This window comes from Cricetulus griseus, chromosome X (genome assembly GCF_003668045.3).
Source record: "Cricetulus griseus strain 17A/GY chromosome X, alternate assembly CriGri-PICRH-1.0, whole genome shotgun sequence".
NCBI classification, from domain to species: domain Eukaryota; kingdom Metazoa; phylum Chordata; class Mammalia; order Rodentia; family Cricetidae; genus Cricetulus; species Cricetulus griseus.
The window spans coordinates 119227623-119247461 of NC_048604.1; the positions used below are offsets into that span (position 1 = coordinate 119227623).

General features: G+C 37.7%; 2 protein-coding genes across 9 annotated transcripts in view; one reads left to right on the forward strand and one right to left on the reverse strand.

Moving 5' to 3' along the window:
* The window catches only part of Cask (calcium/calmodulin dependent serine protein kinase), a 328910-nt gene that overhangs the window by 143991 nt on the left and 165080 nt on the right, over positions 1 to 19839 (reverse strand). For all 8 annotated transcript variants that reach the window (XM_027433199.2, XM_027433197.2, XM_027433195.2 and 5 more), the window contains exons 4-5: positions 17123 to 17200; positions 13082 to 13154 (exon numbers count right to left, since the gene is read on the reverse strand). In XM_027433199.2, coding sequence (XP_027289000.1) covers positions 13082 to 13154; positions 17123 to 17200 — 151 coding nt within the window. The remainder of the gene's footprint in view (positions 1 to 13081; positions 13155 to 17122; positions 17201 to 19839) is intronic.
* On the forward strand, positions 516 to 1499 carry Gpr82 (G protein-coupled receptor 82). Its single transcript, XM_027433203.2, has one exon. It carries the CDS (start codon positions 516 to 518, stop codon positions 1497 to 1499), a length of 984 nt encoding a protein of 327 aa, XP_027289004.1.

Consider the following 19839-nt stretch of genomic DNA (forward strand, 5'->3'; position numbering starts at 1 on the left):
AAATATACTCAGAAATTATATGTAATTAATGTAACTAAAGACTAGATTTTATGTATTAGTTTTAAAAATAACAGCTTTAATAAAGTGATAGGTTTTACCTGTGTGCTAATGTGGCCACATCTGTAGCACTGTCTTCTCATTGGCATGTGTGTGCATTGAGATTTCTAGGCAAAACCTACCATGAGTTACATATTGCTTTATAATCTAAGGACTATAAATTCCTCTAACTTATGCATGATAAATCTCAGGCATTTTTAACTGTATCAAATTTTGCTTTTTAGACGAAGGCATCACCTATCACTTTAAATATTGTTGCTTCTACTTCAACTGGACCACTGTGACAGCTAGAAAAGGTGAGACACCATCTGGATCTTCTATCTTCATCCAGTGCATTTTGCTGCTTTACCCAAAAGCATAAAAAGAGACTTAACCTAAATACCACATATAGTTTTAATATGAAGTATATGTAATTTTGTTCTAGCTCCTGTGATAAAATTCAAGAAAATCTGATCTAAATGAATAACAACTCGACGTGCATTCAACCATCCATGATTTCTACCACAGCTTTACCAATCATTTACATCTTCTTGTGTATTATTGGTCTCTTTGGAAACTCACTTGCTCAGTGGGTATTTTTAACAAAAATAGGTAAGAAAACATCAACGCATGTCTACCTGGCAAATCTTGTGACTGCAAACTTACTTGTGTGCACTGCCATGCCTTTCATGGGAATCTACTTCTTGAAGGGTTTCTATTGGAAATATCAATCTTTACAATGCAGACTGGTCAATTTTTTGGGGACCCTATCCATGCATGTAAGTATGTTTGTCAGCCTCTTAATTTTAAGCTGGATTGCCATAAGCCGTTATGCTACCTTAATGAAAAAGGAATCCATGCAAGAGGCCACCTCATGCTATGAGAGAATGTTCTATGGTCACTTATTAAAAAGATTTCGCCAGCCCAACTTTGCCAGAAAAATGTGTATATACATATGGGGAGTTGTGCTGGTCATAATTATTCCTGTTATCCTATACTACTCAGTTGTAGAGGCTACAGAAGAAGGAGAAAGTCAGTGCTACAATCGGAGGATGGAATTGGGAGCCAGCATCTCTCAGATTGCAGGTCTCATTGGAACCACATTTATTGGATTCTCATTTTTAGTTGTAGTAACATCATACTATTCTTTTGTCAGCCATCTGAGAAGAGTAAGAACCTGTACCTCCATTACAGAGAGAGATTTGACCTACAGATCTGTAAGAAAGCACCTTTTGATCATCCAGGTCCTCTTAGTAGTTTGCTTTCTTCCATATAGTATTTTTAAACCCATTTTTTATGTTCTGCACCAGAGAGAAGACTGTCAGCAGCTGAATTATTTAATAGAAGCCAAAAATATACTCACTTGTCTTGCGTCAGCCAGAAGTAGTACAGATCCCATTATATTTCTTTTATTAGATAAAACATTCAAGAAGACACTACATAATCTTCTTACAAAATCTTAATTCACCACATATACTACCATAAAGTTGACTTTTGGATGGAAACCATCACAAAAGACGAAAGCATTTGTGTGATTTATTGGTGACATTAATTAAGAACATGTCACAGCTGGGTTGACAATGGTCACCAAGGAAACTCTCTTTGGGTTTTATAAACAAATATAGGCATAAAATTGGACTTATAGTTCTACTTATGCTGAAAGTAGAGATGGAAGAGACTTTCAGGAACAAGTTGAGACTATCAAAAGGGTCCCACTGTGTATGCAATCAAACAAACTTTTTTTTTGGGGGGGTTCAGTCAACTGTGGATCTTCTGTTTAATACATAATATTTTATGACTTGAAGGATGAAGATGCAAAAGGCTTATGGGTTTGCCTGCTTTTTAACCTAACACAAGAACCCATCTATGACTAAATTTTATTTTGCTGGTAACTTAAAAAAAAAAAAAGAACTAGGAATGTTAGTACTGGAAAAGTCAACCAGTAAGAAATACCTTCATTTAAGTCTTATCTAATTTCATGAATAATGCATTGTAAAGTAAATTTGATATTATCTGGCTCATTTTACTGGGAAAGGCAATAAACAATGTTTCTAATATTTAAGAGATAGATTTCACTTAAAATATGCTTAAACATTCATATTATGTTTTGTCAAAAAAGCAATGTAACATATAATCATATGTCCATCTTCATGCTATTTTCATATATTTCCAATATAAATAATGTTATTATTAATGACAGTACCTGTCATATAGTTATGTTCAATTAATTTTTGTAAACTAAATGAATGAATGGTGAAGAAATGTAATCATGTTACAGAAAAGACTGGCCACTGGATTTAAACTCTCTGGGTTCAGTACTGGCTCCATCTCTTATTTAGCTGGACAATCGTGGCAAATTACTTACCCTCTTTACGTGTTAATTTCTCTACTTGTGGAACAGAAAATATGACCCGATTCATATCATTACTATTAAATTAGATACTGTTATATTGTGAGCGAGCAGTTAGTCAGTACTTGCCGTGTGTTAGGTCCTGTGTGTATGTGCTTCATGAGTATAAATGTAATCATCTCAACAATAAAGCATGCTAATGTACATACTGATGAAAAAAATCCAGATGCATAATTAAGTGGTTATCTCAATTCTCCCAGTATATATTTAACAAGTAATTATTTCTTAGTGATAATTTCTTTCATATAATCTCACCAGTAAGAAAAATAGTGATTATATTCTGTATTAGATATATTATGATTAAAAAGCAAAAATAAAAACTGTGTTCCCTAAATTATCGAAAGCTCCTTTGGAGCTGTAATCTATCTTTTTTTCTCTTTTTTCTTTTTTACTTCCATTCTCTTCTCACATAGAAAAAAAAAAGAGTTGAGTAAAATCAACCATTAGCCACAACTTATCACTTTGTTAGAAACTGGATCAAGACTCAGTTTTTGCTCTTCCACTTCATAATTACTTTGGTATTCAAAAAGAAGTTTACATTAAGTTCATGTGATACTACAAGTCTTTAATTTCAAGGCAGGTTTTGTTCCTGAACTAGTAGTGTAGAACAGATTTTCTAAGAGCTATGTGCTCAAAATTAGTAGACATTTTGTGTAATTTTCATCAAAAATCCAATACAGAAACATCCTTGTTGTTTTTATTTCTTTCCTTAACTGAGAGATGAAAATATCCAAAGTTGGTACCCATTCTGGTATCAGGTATTAACAGTGTATATCCTGAGTATGTGTTTTCTTGGTTGCGTTTGTGCGTGTGTGCATCTCTCTCTCTCTCTCTCTCTCTCTCTCTCTCTCTCTCTCTCTCTCTCTCTCTCTCTGTGTGTGTGTGTGTGTGTGTGTGTGTGTGTGTGTGTGTGCGCTGGGGCATTGCAACTGTTGACTGCAGGTCCTACCTCTCAGGAGCCATCTATGTTAATTTTGAGAGAGGGTGGCTCTCTCACTGGGACCTGGGGCTTGCAGATTACATGAGGTTGACTGGCCAGCAAACATCAGGTTCGTGCCTGTCTCCCCAACAATGGGATTACAATTATGTGTTCTAAGCCTATGTTAGTGACACTTGGGTGCTGGCCACTGAATTCAAGTCCTTATGCTTGTGTGGCAAGTACTTCACAAACTGACTTATCTCCCCAGCCTGTGTACCTACTCTTTCATAGTACTGATTGAATTTTTGGTTCAGTAACATGCAGAGAGAAAGGAGAATTACAAATTCCTGGTGACCTTCTTGTGTGCAGGCTGAAAACTGAGGTATTTGATATAGTGACTTTATAGATATGCAAATCACAGAATAACTCAGAGTCCATTGGGAGACTGCCTGAGATACTTAGATTTCTCCAGTTATAACACATTATCCTTACGTGACATGAGTTTTAAACCCCAAACTCATTAGACTAAGAGGAACTGACATGACCATAATTTTTATGGAAACTATACCATAATAATTCACTGCACTAAGAGTTTAAAACACATATAAAACTTTAAAAAGTCATTATTTAAAAATCACTTTAAAGGGCTGGAGAAATGGCTCATCTGTTAAGAGTACTGGCTACTCTTCCAGAGGACCTGGGTTTGATTCCCAGCATGCATATTGTAGCCCACGACTCTAACTCTAGTTCCTGGGAATATAATGTCCTCCAACGATACCACATTCACATGGTACATAGACATACATGCAGGAAAAACACCCATACTCATAAAATAATTTGAAAAATCACTTTATAGGCCAGGTGTGGTGGTGCACGCCTTTAATCCCAGCACTTGGGAGTCAGAGGCAGGTGGATCTCTGTGAGTTTCAGGCCAACTAGGGCTAAATAGTGAGCCCTAGTTTAAAAAAATCGCTTTACAGTACTATTTGCTATGTTAAAGATAAATGACATTACCAAACTAGAATTACTTATATTTAAAAATGGCATGTAAAGAGGTTGTGGTATGTGGTTTCTCTTCAAATCGCTCATTCTGACAGAAAATGGAAGCTGTATTAAATTATATGCTGAGTTTATTCTCAACATATTTGTCTTTGCATGACTTCCTAAACAGGTGACTAGTGTTAAATTTCTTAGTAGTTGAAGAATTTGTTATTTAATATGATAGAAAAATATTTTACATAAAGTATCCCTTTCTAAATCTACCCTAATTTTACCATTTGTATTTTAGAGGTCTCAAACAATATTTTAACTATAGAAAACAGGCACGATTCTCCGTTTCTTCCTATCTCAGACACAGTCTCCTTAGGCAACTGTGAAATTATAAACTAGGAATTCAAACTATGACCTCTGGACAAACAAAACTCAGAATGCACTACTTAATGTGAAGCAAGTCAGCCCTTCCTGGGTAGGAGACGAAGATGACCCATGGTTCTGACTTGGTGAGGACTTCCTGGTCTTGCAGTCTGTCAGGGTGGTAGCTATGATGGATAAGTGTGTGAAAGGAAAGCTTGCTGACAAACCACATAGGGAACACTGGTAATTTGCTGAGCATTTTGGTCATGTAGCTCAAAGCCGGGGGTTGCCATGTGATAGCCCTCTGCTCCACTGATCCCATTTCAAAGCTACTGCAGATAGAAAAGTTTTATAACTGATATTAAAACCTGTCTGGCTCTATGACATACGTCTCCCCCGGCCTCAGGTGAGGCGTAGTGGAAGGAACTACTTTTAATAAGCAAAAGAAATATTTATCCTTTAAGAACTTGTGGGGCCCCTTTTCAAATTCCAATGACTATGAGCTTACAATCAATCAAAACTTGCACAAGATGCTTAAGGACCTTTAAGAGCAATGGGCAAGTACTAATTATCAGTATGCCTCTTACAAAAAAGACAGAAAGGGAGTGGATCTGCATGGGAGGGGAGGTGGGGAGGAACTTGGAGGAATAGGGAGAGGGGAAACTGTAGTCCAGATATATTGTATGAAAAAAAATCTATGTTCAATTAAAAAGAATACAAAAGTGAATTGGTTTTAATGAGAATCGCTTCTTTAAAAGAGAATACAGCAAGGGACTTTTGGAGTCATGGTAGCTGCTGTAAAAGAAATGTCAGTGAGTGAGCACAAGAGGAAGGGATATTTCAGGAGATCAGCACTGCTACAGCAACCACTGTTTACTGTAAGTGCGGAGAATGCATATTTATGATAAAGTTAGGCACTCAGCAGGTGAAAGGAGAACCGAGAGCAGAAGGGAACCAAAGAGCAGTCAGGCGTGCTGACACAGGCTGCAAAGGAAACCACCGAGGAAGCACAACCAGAAACAATGAGGCAGGAGGCCTTAGGCTGAGTGTATGAGCAACTGAGGCTAGCAGTTTTGAGAACTAAAAACTGAGCTCCCAAACTTCCTGGGCCAGGCCCTGCTCAGAATGGAGAGCCGTTGTACTAGGCAAGCAGTTTACATGCTCAACAGCTACTTTTCTCCGACTTCAATTCCTGCAGATGCACGGAGAGTGAGAGACAGATGGCTGAAGAATGCTGGGTCTCTGCAAACCCAGGCAATGCCTTCGGATTCAGGGGAGCTGAGAGCATTAGGCCAGCTCTTCCAGAGTCAGCCAAGGGGCCAGGAAATGCTCTGACCTTGACAACAGTCTGATTTCCCTTCAATGTACTTTGAATTAGGGGTGAGAGGACAAAATGGGGGAAATAGCACTGAATCAAAATGGAACTTTCCCCGACCATTCATAAGACACAGAATTAAAGGGAAGATGGCAAGAAAAAAGAAAGAAAGAAAAACCAGAGCACGAATGCCTCCGTGTCCACAAGGAGGCAAACCACAAGCAATATAATATTACAACAATGCGTCTTAACAGGGGGCAGTTTTATGCCTCAGGCGACATTTTTGGTTGTCACAACCTGGAGGGCTGGAGATGTTACTGGCATTTAATGGGTAAAGGTCAGGGTACTGTTTAAGCATATTGCAATATCCTAGACAGCTTCCCACACCAAGCGTCAAATCCCCAATCTCACTAGTATGACTGCTGGGAGATCCTTCATTATCATGACATGGCTCCTTAAACTTCAAAGAAAAACATTTTCTTGAGGCAAATACAATTTCTTGAGAAACTGCTTCTTCAAAGCAAGCAGCTTCCACTATAGTTATGCAGTACTATATGCTCAAATCTAACCAAAACACTCTTTTCGACTTAATTATGATTTCAAAAGGAAACAACCACTAAGCAGAGGATAAAGTACAATGAATTGATCTAAAATCTATTGCTTTTAGATCATCTGGTAAGGCAAGGAGGAGGAAGAGAGAGAGGGAGAGAATGAGAAAATACGATTGATTGATTGATAGATGAAACAAATTAAATCTAAATTTCCCGCATGGAAGTGAAATACTGTCATGATCTTCATTTTCTTCATTAACTATAAAGTATGTAAACAAAATCTTTCAACTGTAGAAACCAAAATGTACATATATGAAGTAAATATACATATAGACAAATCACTGACTTGGACGAAAAACCATCCTGGATAGGCTGGTTTAGTGGTAAAAATATTAACATAATAAACCAAGTGAAAATTTAAACCATTAGTTGTGTGAAATATACTGGTATTGTATGTGAGAGGGCGTGGCTGGAGGGTTCCTGGATCTATGGATGTCCTGAGACCAAACAGGTATGAAGGCTTTACAGTGCCAGCAGGCAGGATCACCCACTAGAACAGGCACCTGAATCTCACTAAGTTTAGGTAAGTTACTAAAGTATTAGGAAATTCTGTTGACACAACCTTCAAAGTTTAGCTGCAATCTAACTGCTCACTCTTTTCTGTTCTTTTTGGCCACCTGCAACGCTTCTCTGCTCTGAGCTGAGCACAGTCCTCTCCAGTCTCCATTAACTCATTCTGAGTTTTGATCACTCTGTCTGGGCCATAGTGACTTCCATGCTGCTTGTCCTAGCAGGGCCACTTGTGCTCATGTCTCGGTACTAGAAGGATGGCTTTTTTTTACTCTTAGGTATCAGCTCAGCATACTCCCTCTAGTTTCTTCAAGTCTTTGCTTGGGTGCCATGTCATCTCAATGTCCCTGCTTTGACAGCTCTATTTAAGCCTGTAGCTCCTTCTTCTATGTTCCCCTTCCTCCCTCCTCCTCTTCCCCCTGCCTCTTTTTGAGACAGGGCTTCTCTGCATAGTCCTGGCTATCCTGGAACATGCTCTGTAGATCAGGCTGGCCTCAAACACACAGAAATATGCCTGCTTCTGTATCCTGCATGCCTCTCAGTTTCTAAACTGTCAGTTTACTTCTTTCTGCACAGTGACTTGCTATCTGTCTCCCTGTATTAGAATGTCAGCTCCATGAGGGCTGTGAGTGTCTTGTTCACTGGTATAGCTCCAGGTCCTAGGACAGTGTCTGCCACATAGGTGCTCAAAAAGTATCTTTTGGATGAGTGCCTTAAGAAAATGTACCCAATTCAACAATATCAATTAAGTAAATTGAATATTTCATTCACTCATGCAAAATGTCTATATTTTAGGTACCATTAGCCTAATGGTACCTGAGAATAAAGGCCATCAACACTACTGCAAGCATTCTGTTGGGTCTCCCTGACAACTGAAATACAGTGCTTTTACCTAGTCATTTCTTAATTTGCAATCTGAGAATTACTTCTCTATTTCCTTCTTCAGTGGCTTTCTAAGTGCTTCCTAAAAATTACATGGCATGTCCCTCAGAAAAAGAAACTAATTTAATATAACCTAATATAAAAGTACTTTCAGGCCTTTGCACACACTGTTCCTTTTCTGTGAAATATTCGCTTGTCCCCACACAACTACCTCATCATACAAGATTGCCTTCAGGAAACCCTCTGATGCCAACTTGTAATGATTGTTACCACCCTCTGCAAAAATTGGTTTGCCTGTCTGTAAAGATCACACCCAACAACTTCTTTTATCCTTGTATACTTCTAGCACTTCAAAAAAAGTAAAAAGATGCAGCTAACCAGGCATGGTAGGGGTGGGATTACATTTCTGCAATCTCAGCACTTGGGGTGGTAGAGTCAGGAGGCTAACTTCAGCTACACAGCAAGTTCAAGAGCAGCTAGGGCAATCATTAGACTCTGTCTCAAGAAACTAAAACCAAACAAACCAAACCACCCAAACAAACCAAACCATCCAAACAAAACCCAAGACAAACAGAACAGACAGTGCAAAAGACAGTTTTATTTCTTTCCTTGGAACTCAGACTAATTCCATGACTTTTTAATAATTGATATGACCAGTCAAATGCCATAGGTGTGACATGGAACCAGAACTGAGACCTAGACATCTACAGGCCTGGTAACTTCCATTCCTTTGAAGACCTGAGCCACTGTCATTCTGGAGATGGGGTCACACGAAAAGAGTGGGGGAAGCGTTGACTATGAGAGAAGGAAGAAGGCTTAGTCAGCTTTCCAGTTTCAGTTAGCTGAGCTGATCTGTCAGTAGACTGACTGAAGCCTCTGTGCGCTGGCTCCATGACCTTGGCCAACAGTCTGGGTGACAGAGGTGAGCAGTTCCATTCTATCTCTAACCAAACTGCCCAGGTGCAAATGATGCCAGTTGTTACTTAGTGTTGACAACATGGCCAGACTCTAGCAGTATATAATAAGATGTGTCCCTTAGTCTCTTTCTTTCTGAAAGGGCTTGCACTCTGTGTAAAGTAGGCAATCAGATATTGGTGGAGTATGTAAACAGATGCTAAACTAGAAGAAGTCAAATAGAACTACTTTCATGTTTATTTGACTTGGCTTGCTATTATATCAAATATCATGGCCTATCACAATCTGACTATATTAGAAGCATTATACATAATTATAACTTTATATAATAATATTGACAAAATTTCTGTCAAGAACAGAATTCACACGAAATGGTTGAGCAAACAGTTTTACACACAATGCTATTACATAACTAACAATCTGTTTTACAGATTTTAAGTTTTCAGTATGCATTTCATAGAGTAAATTATTTGTCTTTATGGATACATGGAGAAAATTTTTTGTATTCATTAAATGTAAAAGAAGCACACATTGTAATACTCTATTGACAATTCTTCCTCTGTTCACTTTTGTGGTGGCTTGAATGAGAAGACCCCCTGCCCCAATAGGCTCACATGTTTGAATGCTTTGTCCCTACCCAGTTGGTGAACTGTTTGAGAAGGATAGGAGGTGCGGCCTTGCTGGAGATGTGTGACTGGGGATGTGCCAGGCCTGGTTTCTTTCTCTCTGCCTCCTGCTGATGAATCAGGATGCAAAGTACTCAGCTACTGCCTCAGCATCATGCTTGTCTACTCCCCACCATGATGATGATGGACTAACCCTCTGAAACTGTAGTAAGCAAGGCTCCCATTAAATGCATTCTCTTATAAGAGTGGCCTTTAATCCCACCACTTGGGAAGCAGAGACAGGTGGATCTCTGTGAGTTTGAGGCCAGCCTAGTCTACAGAGTGAGTTTCTTGACAGCCTCCAAAGCTACAGAGAAACCTTGTCTCGAAAAACCAAAAAAAAAAAAAAAAAGTTGCCTTAGTCATGGTGTTTCATCACAACAATAGAATACTAAGACAGTTTTCTACAATTCTTACTCTCTTTGCAAACTGAAGATTTTAAAAATAAAAGTATTATGTATCTATTGGTTTATTTAGTATTAACTTTTCATAATGACAGCACCAATGTCAATTCTCCACATCTGAAAAGAATGAACAATAAGATATTGTGCAATTAATTTGCATTAATGGGTATTTTGCACATTTTACAGTGATTCTCACTTGCTATTATTGCATTTAATTAGATGGTTTTAGACTTGCTCATGAGGGTTCTCAGCTTTTAGCTACCAGAATTGCCACTACTAACTTCTACCTAATTTCCTTAAACACTTAAAATATGTCAAAGAGTAAGGCCTTGAAAAATATGCCTCGAAGGAAAGACCATCACCTCTGTGCATGCTGAAGGTTAGATAGGCCAGGGTCAGCACAGCTAAGCATGAAAGCATAGCGTAGGGCTAAAAAGACCTCAGAGACTCTCTGGTATAAGGCCTTAGAAGGTGCCAGGGATGAGTGAAAAGCCCACTGGACTTCTTTATGGCCTGCTTCTATGTTTTTTGACACTAATGGCAGGGAGTGAGACTTCTCATTAACTCAATACAAGGATGGAACAAGAAGAAAGAATAATAACCTCACTGATATTCTAAGAGTACAATGTCCATTCTATCTAGAATCATGACTTCCTGCTATGTTTAAAAACTAGCTGCATGACCGCACCAGAAAGGGGAGGGATGAGCTTGCACAGCAGCAGGAGGTAGAGCGAAGAGCAGTGTGATGCACCAATGTTCAGCAATTCTGTGATCACTCCCTTGCTCCCTGGGTCCAAGTCCCTAGGGCCATAGCTCCAGAGTTCTTCTCAGTCCTAGCTCACAGACTATCCTTGGCTATGGTATTCCAAGGGTACCAGCCTTATGTTTTTCTGCTGGCATTAAAAAGACTCTTGAGGATAAAGGAGCATGATCTTCCCCAAATAGGACATGGTGAACTTTCATGAAGGACCTGCAATTATAAGAAACTCTTGCTCCTGAGGCACCATGTGCCTATTAAACAGACTCCATGAAGCCAACATCAGAAATACCACGAGTCAGAAATGACATCAGAAAAAGGTAGATGGGAGTCGAGGGGAGAGAATGGGAGGAGAGGAAGGGGAAACTGTATGTAAAATAATTGAAAAAAATTAATTAAATTAAATAAAAATTTTAAAAAAGAAAATAGGTTACTATGAATTTAATAGTAGGCCAAATGAGAACTTCTTACAACTGCCAATTTCTTCCACAATTAGATGAAAGAAGATACTTGTGATGTCAGGATTATGAATGGGGAAATCTTCGAAGGTCATAGGAACATTCTGGATGTAGGCATCCCTCTATTTAAAACTTTACATGCATTTCAAATACACTGTGATTCAGATGCATTTGTAAAGAAAGGCCTAACCAGAACAAGACTGCCTATTTTGATATAACTGTAATTTAAGGCTGTTTTAGTGATCTTGGATGTCTTGAACTCAAGTAAGGTACACGCTAGATGGCAGCTAGAGTGCTGTGAACACTGTAGGGTCAAAGCTTTATAGCAAAACATTTGAAAAAAACAATTGTTAAGGACTATACAGCAAATTACCATGGGGCTGGATTACATAAGAGTCCCCACATATGCAGACAGTTATTATAGTAAATTATGTTTTACTGTTAGGATATAACGTAACGTCCCATCAAAATATAGCAGTTGTCCTTTATGCAGCTTCCATCCATGGGCCACTTTAACATGAAATGTTAAAATGGTACCCACTTGTGCAAGTACAATGACAGCTGACCCAATACCCCTGTTCATCAAGCTACTCAGGCTACTTTGTACTACTAGACTTTTGATTCTATTTTCATTTAAAAATTTTATTATTTTCATATGGACTTTCAGTGAGAGGATTTTTCAGCCCCACTAGTTCTATCTGTAATACGATTTATAATCTACACTAAGTCTCTTCTAGTCTTAGGTATTATTTTTAATTATTTTGTGCTGATAGGTGTGCTTTTAAGAAGTCATTATTGGAATGAATTGGATTCTTTCATCATTCCTTTCTTTTTTGAGACTGATTTTTTTTTTTGTTTTGTTTTTTTTTTTGAGACAGGGTTTCTCTGTGGCTTTGGAGGCTGTGCTGGAACTAGCTCTTGTAGACCAGGTTGGTCTCGAACTCACAGAGATCCACCTGCCTCTGCCTCCCGAGTGCTGGGATTAAAAGCATGTGCCACCACCGCCCAGCTTTTGAGACTGATTTTTTTCTTTTTTTTCCCCCCATTCATTTATTTAGCTAATAAATAAAGTCATGCACAATTATGATACAGAATACAGTATGTTCACAACGGCATGGCTAAATTAAACCAATTAACATGTTATATCACACATGTTCATCATTTTTTGTTTTGAGAACACTTAAAGTATACTATCTCACAACTTTTAAAATATAGCATATTGTTATCAACCAAATTTATCATGCTCTCAGTAGACCTCAAGAGGCATGGACTCTCTGAAGTCTTGAGACTGATTTTTTACTACTTAACAAATAACAATGATGCTACAAAGTAATGGGGGTGAAGTCGGCAAAGATCACAAGATGACTCTGATTCCAAGACAACATTCTCTCTTGGCTCTAACCTGGTTTTGGGTATCTGCTACTTTGGCACTATCCTTGTCTCCTGTTATTTTTTCAGTTTACAAAACACTTCAGCTTTACTTGTCAGAAAGAAATTTGATTGCAGAAAAGTTTTAGAAAAACAAATGATAAATTTAAGAATACAGTTAATTTTTTAAAAAGTTTTGTTTTCCTTATTTATTGGCTTTGTGATTTCTTTTTCTCTCATGGAGAAAGAGGAAAAACATTAGATTGCATGTATCTCTTAGGAAAAAACCTAAGGAAACTGAAATAACAGTGTTCCTGATAGGGATTAGTACAATGACTCTGAATACAAAATAATTGATTCTTATTTGCAAGCAAAATTTAACATGCTCTCTATATTAAAGAAAAATTCCTGGTTATTATTATTATTAGCACCTAGTTTCCTTTCATAAGCATTAAAGTTAGTGACAAGAAATACTTACCTTCACATCCCTGTGAATTATGTTATTATCATGACAGTAGCGCAGAGCTTCCAGTATCTGTCTCATGTAATGGCTGTAAAATACAAGAGAAATAGAAAACTGTAAAAACTTTCATGGTTAAAAATGAATACATGCTGCCTCTGCTTTATAATTCCCACATTTATATTAGCTAGGCACAAACATCTTTCATTTGAGCAAACAAAGCAGTGACTTAATAAATAAGTTGACAAACTTATGTACTTCTTCAAGAAACAGAATGTTTTTTGATCTAAGTCAAAAGAATTCCACATAATCAATTAAGAGCATAAACACACCAAAGAGACAAGCCTAAACTATAAAAATAAACCCCTCTAATATCTTGGTTACCTCTATTTAGATAAACTGAATTGCTATGAAGGAAACTGCTCAAAGCTATCGGAATGATTCTGACTAAAGGGGTTGTGGTCTTCAGTCAGCTGAAGCAGCTCTCTGCCTTGTGTCCATTTAGCCAAGAGGAGAATCTAAAAACCTGTACACATGCGATTTCTCTTTGTAAGTTAATCAGGCTTTAGCTGAAGGTACTCTTGAATGAAGCAAGGCTATTTCTAGACAGCTGGGGTCTGCAGAGGCTTCCACTGGGTACAGGTAAAGAACAAAGGAAGAATTAGTGTTTCTTTAAAAGTTCTAACAGGGTCAACTAGTGACAGAGTATGACAAGAGAATAAATGTTCCTGCAGCTATTATAGGTTTACATCTAGATGAAACCATCTGAAACTGAAAATATGCTAAGTTGAAAATGCATTAAATACACCTATTACCAAACATTAGAGTCTAAGCTTAGTATGCCTTAAGTATGCACAAAACACTAACATTAGCGATGTCACACTGCATAGCACTGGTCCATGAAAACCTAAAGTGTAGTTTCTACTGACTGCACATCCTTTTTATGCCATCATAAAGTACAAAATTTGGAAGTCAGACTAAGGCAAGACAGGGATGCCCTCCCTTTTTATCTCAAGCAGCCACTGTATAGAAGTGCTCTATTTCAACATTTTATTGTATTATTTATTAAATGTAATTGGGCTTTCAGATAGCATATTTCTGACACTAAAATAAAACAAAGCAATTTAAATTAGAGCACTCACAAAAGACCTTACAGGTATGTTTATGACTTAGGACAAAAAGTTTTCCTGCTTTATAGCTGAAAGGTTTCTATCAAGTTTTCTCTTTGGTACACTATGGTCTAATATGCTCATACAAATATCCCTCTAGTAAACATATGGATTATTTTATTTATTATAATAGATTATAAAATAAGAGGTACAGGAAAAAACAATCCAAACTTCAAAGTAAACCAGCCTTTTATCCTGTATGGATCATCTCTCCACAACTGGGCCCTAAGCAGTTCTTAGTGTGATGCTCCGCTGAGAACAGACACATAAAGGTTTATTTGGACCAGTGTAGCCTGCAGTTAAGTTCTATTTAAGTCAGGAGGATTTAACTTACTGTTGAGGACTTTTACTCATTCAAAGTAGACCTTGGAGGAGTTGTGATCCCTTGAAATGGCTAACAACAAATGTCAAAGTGGTTTCAACCTTGCAGTAAAGTCATTATTATAGTTATTAGGAAAAGAGATCAATCTGATTTTAAGAGCTGGAGCTGACAACCCAATGTTAGCCTGTTCCACAACTCATTAGTACGGAAAGCTCAGAGGCTGTCACTAATTGGGCTGTGCTATACTGTACTAAATAAGCACTACACAGATCTGTGCTTTGTGCCATGATTGCCATTCTGCTTGAAACTCAGCCAGTTAGAAAAAACCAGCTTTAGTCATTCTATTATTTGAGTCTCTAAGTCTTGCAGCTGGAATCACTAGACTACCCATACAAGCTGAATTTCCTAATAGAAAATCACAGAACCAGAGAGAAGAAAGTCAGAAGTCACCTGGCCAAATGCTACACACCGTGAGGAGACTCTCTATACCCTGTTATTGATCTAGCATAAGGGGGAACACAGCTAATGAGGCCACCTGAGTCTCCCTGCTTCCCTTTTCATTGTTAGGGAAGAAGAGACTTCAATAAGGTGTGTCCAAACATTTCTGAGCAATGTCACTTACTGGTCCCACTGCTGTTCTTTTCTGCTCCATTCTCAAGAGTTCCTTTCATAAAACTACCATTTAACAGCAAATATAAGTGGGTTTAAAAAAATCAATAGGCTTTCATCTTGATATATACACAAATAGCTACCTTTTCTGTAAAGTCTCAAGATTGCAGGAGCCCAGAAGTCATTTAACTGCATAACATCACTTCTACAAGCCTATGCTGAGACCCAGACCAACTGTAGAGCCAGGACTGAAGTTGAAAGAAAACTAAGAAAAGTTACCAAAAACTGAAGATGAGAGGGAAAGCAGTGGCCACCATGTATGCCAGGTGCTTCAGTGCTGTGCTTCAAAAGGAAAAAAAATCACCTCCTTTCATTGAGGAAAAGTTCAAAGAATGAAAATTCTGAAATTTTGATTTTTCTTACTTCATGTTGTTCTTAGTAAGTGAACAAAAAGACTACTAGAGGGTAGAGGACTTGACAGGCATGGCATGCAAGAGGTCCTAGGTCCAGATCAATGGTTGGTGACAAAAAAAATATACAGAAGTTTCCTTGATTCCTTGAATTCTTTCAGAAAGGTGTGTGTGTGTGTGTGTGTGTGTGTGTGTGTGTGTGTGTGTGTGTGTGTGTGTGTGTGTGTGTGTGTACATGTGTGTGTGCAGAAGTCTGAGAGTTCCATTTACTTTAATAAGGTGTTTCACAACAATGCCACAAGAAAAATCCAGATAACACTGAGTGGAGTATTAATTAGAGCATGCTTGCTACTTTGGAAGCACAACAAAGTGTGACAATTTAAAAATTGTGATATAAGCTCCAAAATAGAAGCACGACTTAAAAACATGTAGAATGTGCTTTAGTGAGCATGATACACATGATAAGAGGATATTTAGCTTTCGTTCTATTATATGTCAGTGATACAAGTAAATCGTATAGTGAATGTATTAAGCCTTTATTTGCTCCCTCCCCCTGCCCAGCTCCTGGTCTCCAGCTCCAAGAGTCCAAAAACATCAACTATCTCACACTGAGCATATTATTGTTCTGTGCTCAAGTTCCATCCACTTCATCCTCTACACTCGGGCCTCTTGGTCTTCAGCCAATCCACATGGGGCTAGAAGTTGTATTAAGGTAGTTACATAGTTGTTTCTAACTATGTCCTTCCAGGATGCTATCGTTATAAAAAGAACGATAGGAAAGTTAAACTCACTTCTGAAACAGTTATACCAATCTGTGTAGGTTTGTGAGTCTGAACCCTTCACCATATTGTGGCCATTGACTGAGGAAGAATCCTCTAGCTCATGTTATCAAATCAGTAACCTGCCAGTGCATAATTATGCTATGACTGAATCCAACCAAAGCAGAAAGCTGTATATTGGTAGTGGTGTAGTGCATGCATGGCTAGTATATTTTTTCATATTTACTTCTCTTTTGAGTCATTAGGTTTTTATGACTACTGCTCCACTTGGTATAACAGCCGTCACTTGGTTGAGAGACCACATATTGGCCTGAAGCTACATATTCATCGGAAAAATGGTGCTTTTAATTTTGCTCCTCTTATTCTTATGTGCTTTCCTTAGATTAACTGGTCACATAATAATCTGAAAAATCACTAAAAAGCAACATAAAGAACTAATGAGGTACAATTTGCCAAACCTTCAAGCTTAATTCTACATGGTTCCTGGGCTGCCAAAGCCCTCTTTGTAGAAAGACACCAGGAATGGGTAAAATAAGAACATTTGTGTGTAAAAGCAGTCATGTTAGCAGACCCAGGGTTGTCCACTCACTGCACATTTCCAGCTACTGTCAGATTCTGCACATAGACTGCAGCAGCTAAGTTATCAGCAGAGGCACCAGCAGTGTCCTTGCAGACAGAAGAGCTAGTGACTTCCCGTGATTCCTTGGTCAATTCCCAATTCCATCTCTTACTTCCACTTTACTTCTGGGAATTACATGCAGATCACATACCTGGCTACAGCTTCACTGTACACAAAACCAGCATCAGCGCGCTTTACGATTTCAAAACACAGATCTGCTCCATCCATACTGCAGAGAAATGTGAAAAATAGCATTAGAAAAGAGGAACTTCCAAGACAACATCAAAGCAAACACATCATTGTTGGGAGCTGACTGACTACTGACGATTGTGCATTATTTAAACTCCCCTTCTTTCAATGACAAGCACACACTGATTGTAAAGGAATTATAACCACCTGCTGAAAATCTACAGAAAAATAAACTTTTATGGAGATTAAGCTAACAGAAGTATCAAGTAACACAAATATCACAGTAATAAGTCTAAGAAGAGAACAACTCTAGAGGTGGTGTGTATAATTTTTGAATTAAATTACCAAATTCTCTTTGTATTTTAAGAATACAAAGTTTTTTCCCCCAACATTTTGCAATAGGTATCACCAATAAATGAGAAATTTAAGTTACATTCTGTGAAGGAAAAAAAGAATAAACCAATACAGATTTTATTTATTTTACCTTCTATTACTCAATACTTAATAATACCCTGTAATACTACCTTGCCCCAAAACTTAAAATTTCTCAATTGCTCACCTTGGAGGTAAGATCTCTTCAATCTAATCTGCTCATGACATTTTTTAAAAGATTTTATTTATTATGTATACAGTATTCTGCCTGCATGTATCCCTGCAGACCAGAGGAGGGCACCAGATCTCATTACAGATGGTTGTGAGCCACCATGTGGTTGCTGGGATTTGAACTCAGGACCTCTGGAAGACCAGCCAGAGCTCTTAACCTCTGAGCCATCTCTCCAGCCCCTTCTCATGACATTTTAAGAAAATCAAACTCTACATAGACTGATCTTAATATTACTTTCTTAATATACCATTTCCTTTTCCTTTTTCCTGGCATATGCTCCTGTACATACTTTTTCATATTTAAAACCTACCTTAACTCAAATTTCCATTTCATTACCATCTATAAAACAAATTCCCTCAGTGATTATCAGCTTTTAATTGCTAACAAACTACAGTCTGCACCCATACCTTTTAGACTGCATGCAACCTAAGTACACACAAGCATACAGATACATACATGAAATTCAGATAAATTACTTATATTAAAAACTATTCAAATATTAACAGCTAATATTTCATAATGCTTATGAAGTATTTTAAAATTCTCTAGGTCAGTTTTGAGTATAATTATTGCAGGTAAAATATTGAGAAACAGAAATTCCTGGTATGGAAAGTCAGGGCACTCACACATTAGTATTACAAGATTTCTTGGGAAGCAATTCACAGTTAATATATGTTAGCAATGTGAGGATGTCTAATGCTACTCTTTTTAAACACTGAATCCATCCACTGCTGCCAGTATATGCATGGGTATAGGACCATCCACTGGAACTCTGGCAGCCTATCAGGGATGTCTCCCTAAAGAAAATTCACAGTCTCCCTTCCCTAGCAGCCATCAGTGGCTACTAACAACTTAGTGAGTCTTTGTGAGCTCTCCTTGATCTATGTAGGGTTTTTGTCAGAATTGAGCTTATGTGGGTCCTATGTATGCAGTCACAATCCCTATGAGTACATATATGTCTGAGTCTTTTTTGTCTGTTTTAAAGTTTCATTTGTGTGTTTGCTTTTAGGACCCAGACTGGCCTCAGACTCCCTTTGTAGCTATTGCTGTCACACTGACTTCCTTTGCTCCTACCTCCACATCTCAAGTCCTGGGATTATAGGCATAAACCACCACGGATGGGGTTCTGAGTCTCCAAGGAAACACTTTACCCATAGCAATCTCTTAAAATGTGTGACATGTTTGATTGTTTATAACAGGTTTGGCTTTCCGCATGTCATGATGACTGTCTTTCTTTGCCCATAAAAACTCATTTCTATCACTTTTGTTATAAACAGTCATTTCTATATCTCCTGGATGTCTTATAGTCAAGCTCCTGTTGTACATTTGGCTTAATTTTCTTGGAAACAGTATTGTTCTAAGATCTTTGTATATGTATTCTCCTATCAATTCCCATTTACAAATGTATAGCCCACTATTTGTAAATTTATTACATTCATATATGTTTTATAAATATACACATTCAATTAGCAAGTGCCATACATTGTTTTATATGCAATGAGTACAGCAGAGAATAAAATATTATCACTTCCAAAAAACAATTCAAATATTAACAGCTAATATTTCATAATGCTTATGAAGTATTTTAAAATTCTCTAGGTCAGTTTTGAGTATAATTATTGCAGGTAAAATATTGAGAAACAGAAATTCCTGGTAAGGAAAGTCAGGGCACTCACACATTAGTATTACAAGATTTCTTGGGAAGCAGTCTGTCAGATCTCCTTTCATACTTATAAGTAAGCACCCCGTAAAGTTGACAGTTTGATTGTCAAGTAAATCTAATTATTGTATAGAGTGATGGGAACAGGACTCAATCAGTCTGATTGTGTCCATTGCTTTTCCCAATGACTACAACTATGCAAGTGTACACTGTCACACCCTACAACAGTCCAACAAGAGTATAAAGTCCTAAAAACCAGTTTATACTCAACACACTCCAATTCAATACTAGGCAGAAGACTGAGCACATAGAACTTTAATGAACAGCTGATTACATCATTTGGATCTTAGTGTGGTTTTATGCAAATGAAACATTCCCATATTTATATAAGGCTTGTAAAATTGTTTAATTTAAA

Bases quoted from the DNA above. Each gene is read 5' to 3' on its own strand.
- Gpr82 (XM_027433203.2), top strand. From the start codon at position 516: ATGAATAACAACTCGACGTGCATTCAACCATCCATGATTTCTACCACA.